This window comes from Carassius gibelio, chromosome A6 (genome assembly GCF_023724105.1).
Source record: "Carassius gibelio isolate Cgi1373 ecotype wild population from Czech Republic chromosome A6, carGib1.2-hapl.c, whole genome shotgun sequence".
NCBI lineage: Eukaryota > Metazoa > Chordata > Actinopteri > Cypriniformes > Cyprinidae > Carassius > Carassius gibelio.
In genome coordinates, this window is record NC_068376.1 from 26,946,453 (window position 1) to 26,953,078 (window position 6,626).

Below are 6,626 nucleotides of genomic sequence, written 5' to 3' on the forward strand. Positions count from 1 at the left end.
TAATTATATATATATTTACATTTGTGTGTGTGTGTGTATGCATTATTTACATTTAAACCTTAAAAAAGCTATTATTATTTTTAACACATAAAAAGACTACTATAAAGATATCCCAGCTTTAATATATAACTTGGTCAAATTATCTTAATGTGCAAATTTCTTTTCTTTTCTTTTATATATATATATATATATATATATATATATATATATATACACACACACACACACACACACGCACACACACACACACACACACAACTCCAATCTATCATACAACCTTTAAAACCTTTATATCTACAGTATTTCTGTCTGATTGCTTTATTTGAAGAACAGATTGAAATTTAAATGATTTACTCTCAAATCACTTGGCCCACAAGATACATGAGAAATAATGGAGAAATTATATTATATTATTTTTAAATCTTCACCTATAATGACTTCAAATGGTCCTCACTCCGGCTCAATTATATCTAAAATGGTATTGTTAGATCTGCTGAGGAGCACAACAGATCGAACAAGGACACCGAATCAAACCCTTTCCACTCGTGCCCCACTTCTGCTCTGCATAATGCAAGCGTCGCATGTACTGCAGAATGTACTTGATCTGTATTCGTTACCACAATCACCGTCAAGTCCCTCAACAGGCAACACAGCACAATTCATCTTCCAAAGCAATAAAGGGTACGGCACCCACCGAAGGCCAGAGGCTTATTCAAGCTCTCCAAGCCCTCTGAGTCTGGTGGAACCTTCTAGAACAGATGCTCCTCACTAATTATGTGTTGTAGTGCAGTACCCAAATGCCCACTACTGCCTTCTTGAGAGAGACCTGGTCATCCATGTCTCATATGTTGTCTCCAGTTTCTGGAGGGCACTCCCCTCCATCTGTGTGGGCAGGGGCGGACTGGCCAACTGTGTGATCTGGAGAATCACAGAACGGCCGATACTCCTAGATGTACCCGGCCCACCACCCGCCACGCACGCAGACTTCACCTGCCCCCCACTAATCTGTTTCACACTCCAGTACTGTAGGTGGCACCAATGGGCCTTTAAGTTGGATGCCAGCTGCACTGGCCATGGCCACCAAGTAAGGAGAAGAAGAAGTTAAAGAGTAGGAAGAAACCAACAGCAAAGACATTAGATACGGAGCCCCGCACATGACATGCAAGAAAAAAATTAATAAATTGTGCGCACAATTTACTAATTCGTTCCCTCAGTGTACTAAGACGTGTACACAATTACTATTGCGTTCCCTCAATTTGCTAAATCGTGCGCACAATTTATAAATCGAGTGAACAAAATAGTAAATCGAGGTAATGCAATAGTAATCGTGTACACGTTTTAGTACATTGAGTGAACGAACAAGTAAATCGTGCACACAATTTAACCTTATATTTTTTCATGCATGTCATGTGCGTAGATAGAAAAGCATAGAAACAAGCAAACAATATGCATAACGCGGCCACCGGTAAAAAAACGAAAAGATAAAGATGGGGCTGAGAAGGTGAGAGAGAAAAAAAATTAACTGAAATATTTAGCAGCATAGTCAGCAGCAGCACCTCGCAGTTAAATATTAGCAGCAGTAAAGAAGTGAGCCAGACAGTTATGCAGCAAGATGCCATCATTTGGATGGGGCTGACACTCCAGCTCAACATCTAGTCAACATCAGTGCTATTGCTGTAATTTGGATGGTATAGTATCATGAGCCACAATTAAAGTCTTGTGACACTCATGCCAGGCGTTATTATTGTTGCTGTCGAGTTTACGCGCGCCGATTGCTTTGGTCCGGGCCTAGTCAAAGTCTAGGGCCATTTTTTTTTATCCCAGTCCGTCCCTGCCTGCAGCTGATTAATAATTAGCAAATCTCATGTTTTTGGTTACAATATATGTTTTTAGTTACAAAAAACCTCCAGAAAACGTTATTTGAACATTATTTGGACCCCCAAAAAATAATAATTAAAATGGAAACCATCTGCTGGCATTAGGGGAATGTTCTGTGTTTGCTGGGAGTTGGCTATTTAAAAAAAGATGAACTCTCAGATATTTCCTAGATGTTCTGTTGCAATAGACAATGCATTAGCACAGGAAAGAAATCTGCACTTTTCAAGCAATTTAATGGTGTCTTTGTAACTGTGGTGTAAAACTGGTAATATGAGTAATAGTGCCATATTAGTTAGAAATGTGAAAAGGACGGTCAGAAACATGTGAACAGCTTTACTAAACATTCAATGTACATTTTAACTATATATTTGCTGAAAAATATCAGGTGTAAGATGGTTTAATATGGTCTTCCTGCATAACCAAGCTGGTGTCCTGAACCCAAAACCATTTTAAAACCAGCCATCAGACCAGCTTGACAAGACTAGGAGACCAAAAAAGACCTGCAGGTACACTGAAGAAACCACTAATCTATATACTATTACAGATTACTGTGAAGAACCCTTTTCCACGACATCAAACAGGAATCTTAACTGATTTAATGAGTGTGTGAGAAACATCCTTAATCAAACATAATATATATTATTATTGTGATAATCTGTAGTTCTTGGTATTCAGTAGGTTACCTCGATGGCTCAAGGAAGCTAAATAATTCTGTAGACTCCACACATTCCTTGTTTTTGGGCTTCCCTGGAATCTGTTAAAACAAAGGAATCAACATCATGTCCGAATAGTGTAAATAAGATGTACAGAATGTCTATACTGTTCAGTTATAGCTTCCTTTTTCATGAACTCACCTGATTGCACATAGCTTTGCCGGAGCGGACAAATGTGGCAAAGTGCTCACAATTGTGTGTGAAGAGTTTGTAAGTATACACTTTGTCCAGTAAAGCATCTCGTCGTTTTCTAATTTCATACACAGGTGAAGGCTCGAGATCATGCTGGTTATTGCTCACTGAAACATGAGCTCCCTTTGGTACGTTAACTTCAGACAGAAGCTGAGGACTTATCTTAGTTTCTCCAATCATTAGATCACCACAAAAAGGGAAGATAGTCTGCAGACAATTTCTAAACTTACTCATCGCCTGGGATTCATCTGGAAAAAGCAAATTTGGTATGAGACAGTTTGAAACACATTTTAATATATATGTATGGATACATATAATTGTAATTATTTTTTAATAGGCATTTAACAAACAAAAAAAAAAAAAAAGATGTTAACAATTTTGTCTTATTTATTGGGGTTAATTCTCTCAGTGTAATCTGACTTGTATAGTAGTCTATAATATTGTGTTGTATAGCATGATTACATCATTATAGAAATAGTATTAATAATAAGGTGAACGTTCTCGTGCTTACCGGCAACCGAGAAGTGAATGATGTATCCATCTCCGTCGAACACGCCCCAGTGTGAGTAGCCAATGGGGTACGTGAACTCTATCAAATCTCCCAATTGCGCGGTGGATACAACCTGCTCAACCTGTGCATGATATTTTTAGTCTGTCAAGATTACACCCGTTTACAGCTGTTACAGGTTTTAGAACAAGTTTGACCACATAATACGGCTGCATTCTTTAAGAACGTTACTGATAACCGATTTATAATCACTTTTCTAACAAAGTAATGATTCACAGATGATAGCTAATCCCAAAGGCCTTTTATAAAACACTATTCTAATAAACTATAGTAACAAAATAGAACACATTCTAAGATATATCTAATAGATACCCGTTCGAATTTACAGTCTTAACTTCAACGTGACATGATACAGATTGTTTATAGGCTATATTGACATATTAATTTCTGTAATCTACGCATCAAGTTAATTCTGTATATATTAATAACCTTACCTGTTCTTTGTAGTCCATCTCTCGTGTCGTTTAGTCGTTAAGAGCAGAAACTATACGCAAAAGGATTAAAAAGACTCTGCCACGCCTCGTAGGCGTGGTCATGCAACCAGCAGGAGGACTTGTTTGTGAAAACATTCTCCTTTTCAGCGTTTTAGGTACTCCACCTTCACATCTCCTGCCACTTCTGGGAGGTTATTTTTAATTCTACTGAATGCATTTAGGATCTTGACTTTAAATATGTCCATAATACTTATCTGTATAGTTATTGTACATATTATAGACCTTGTATATTCTGTACTTACTGCTTATTGCACTTCTGGTTAGATGCTAACTGCATTTCGTTGCCTTGTACCTACATGTGCAGTGACAATAAAGTTGAATCTAATCTAATCTAATCTAAAGTTAGAAATGAATATCCTGTAACCTTTAATGTTGGCTGTCTTGTGACAGCACTATAAACATCCACTTTATTACAGTATTACCATGATGAATGATTGACAGGGGCGGACTGGCCATCTGTGTGATCTGGAGAATCACAGAACGGCCGGTACTCCTAGATGTACCCGGCCCACCACCCGCCACGCACGCAGACATCACCTGCCCCCCACTAATCTGTTTCACACTCCAGTACTGTAGGTGGCACCAATGGGCCTTTAAGTTGGATGCCAGCTGCACTGGCCATGGCCACCAAGTAAGGAGAAGAAGAAGTTAAAGAGTAGGAAGAAACCAACAGCAAAGACATTAGATACGGAGCCCCGCACATGACATGCAAGAAAAAAATAAATAAATTGTGCGCACAATTTACTAATTCGTTCCCTCAGTGTACTAAAACGTGTACACAATTACTATTGCTTTTCCTCGATTTGCTAAATCGTGCGCACAATTTATAAATCGATTGAACAAAATATTAAATCGAGGGAATGCAATAGTAATCGTGTACACGTTTTAGTACATTGAGGGAATGAATAAGTAAATCGTGCACACGATTTAACCTTATGTTTTTTCCTGCGCGTAGATAGAAGAAGCATAGAAACAATATGCATAATGCGGCCACCGGTAAAAAATGAAAAGATAAGGATGGGGCTGAGAAGGCGAGAGAAAAAAAAATTAACTGAAATATTTAGCAGCATAGTCAGTAGCAGCACCTCGCAGTTAAATATTAGCAGCAGTGAAGAAGTGAGCCAGACAGCTATGCAGCAAGATGCCATCATTTGGATGGGGCTGACACTCCAGCTCAACATCTAGTCAACATCAGTGCTATTGCTGTAATTTGGATGGTATCATGAGCCACAATTAAAGTCTTGTGACACTCATGCCAGGCGTTATTGTTGTTGCTGTCGAGTTTACGCGCGCCGATTGCTTTGGTCCGGGCCTAGTCAAAGTCCAGGGCCGTTTTTTTAGTCCCAGTCCGTCCCTGTGTGTGGGACACAGAGTGCCAGCGGAGGTACTGAGCCCAGCCCAACGAGTGAATTCAGGGTTTCTCTTTGAGTCCAAGCCCCTTGGTGCAGGGAAGGGGATGGCTGTTAACATTCATGGGTATTTAGCAGATGAGATTCCCATGCATACAGCAGCAAACACCTCCACATTTTCTTGTTGTGACATTGGGTTTGTGTCATCACAGAATTTTTTTTCTGTGATCTACTCCACAAATGCACAATGTGACAGAAAACTTGGCTGTTTATTACAGTATTTTGTATATTAGTAGTTAGATACCCAGCAATTTAATTTTATTAGGTGCCACTGTCGTCAGGAAGGAAATGCCTTGTGTTTTGACAGATCTCCCTCTATGTGTTCTTTACTTACAGAAATATATTTACACACGATTATTTAAACAGAAGCACAAGATTCCAATTTGGCAACAATGCAAAAGTCACACCCTAGCATCACAACGACAGCCGTAGACACCGCTGACATGGCTTTGTCAGTTCATTGCTGCCTGCAGAATTAAAGGAACTAAATGTGTATTGTGCTCCTAGAGCTCTCTAAGAATAGATGTCTGAATTTAAGTGCAGAGAAAGCTGGTGTTAGGTTTGACACTGCATTCTCTGCTTAGGTTGTTAGCTCATTTAGGGATGTGGATAATTCAAGAAAAAAAGGATTTAAATCCCCAGCAGCTAGTGGGCTCATATGCATATGTGTGTTTAACTGAAAAAGATAATAAGAGAAAGCAAGGGGTGAGAGGAGGTCGATAGAAAAAATTTGGACTATGTGTCCATCAGTCTGTGTGTTCATGCATGTGTGCAAGCCTAAAGCTAATACACATGCTATCCAAGACCTCTGAAGGCATGGGTTAAATAAGGGTGGGAGGAATTCACAATGCCAGACCTATAGCTGCTTACTGTAAAATGGCAGTGAAAACTCAGTGGACACAATGTCAGATGTTCTCCTTTTCAGTGTGAAGCGCTAATTTAGCAATCGGAGGGGGTGAGAGAGCCAGATGACAAGTTTTTGTGATGACGTTAGGGGAAATGTTGGACCTTCTAGCTATCAAGTGTATGTGGTTTGTGTGTGTGTGTGTGTAAGAGAGAGTGTATTTAACACTTTTCTACAAACGGGGGTACAGTCTTGAAGGCTTTTGTTCATTTTTAGCAGTCATTTAGTGAAAGTTTAGTTTTAACCATGAGAAAATTATGTTTGACCACTTTTAGAGGTCAAATTAAATATTAGAAGACCCGCTTCTTTTTATTTTCCATTCTTTTTCTATTTCTTGTGCAGTTTGCAATTTTGCTAGTCACCTTTTAAAAATGCACAAATGCACAAAAAGGTAAAAATATACTAAAATATAAAAATGTAGATTTTATGTTATAGTTGAAATTTTGAAATGGAAAAACAGAAATAGTT

General features: G+C 38.7%; 1 protein-coding gene across 1 annotated transcript; it reads right to left on the reverse strand.

Moving 5' to 3' along the window:
* Positions 1 to 1,965: 1,965 nt before the first annotated feature.
* LOC128015165 (phospholipase A and acyltransferase 1-like) lies at positions 1,966 to 3,975 on the reverse strand. Its single transcript, XM_052598843.1, has 4 exons — positions 3,786 to 3,975; positions 3,295 to 3,415; positions 2,733 to 3,031; positions 1,966 to 2,632 (listed from the first exon to the last, which is right to left on the reverse strand). Exons 1-4 carry the CDS (start codon positions 3,801 to 3,803, stop codon positions 2,558 to 2,560), a joined length of 513 nt encoding a protein of 170 aa, XP_052454803.1. The 5' UTR covers positions 3,804 to 3,975; the 3' UTR covers positions 1,966 to 2,557.
* Between the last annotated feature and the right edge of the window lie 2,651 nt (positions 3,976 to 6,626).

What these genes read in the sequence shown, in the direction of transcription:
- LOC128015165 (XM_052598843.1), bottom strand. An exon ending in CATTCACTTCTCGGTTGCCG is followed by an intron (nt 3,032 to 3,294) that starts GTAAGCACGAGA and finishes TGCTTTTTCCAG; the next exon opens with ATGAATCCCAGGCGATGAGT. An exon ending in GCAAAGCTATGTGCAATCAG is followed by an intron (nt 2,633 to 2,732) that starts GTGAGTTCATGA and finishes TTGTTTTAACAG; the next exon opens with ATTCCAGGGAAGCCCAAAAA.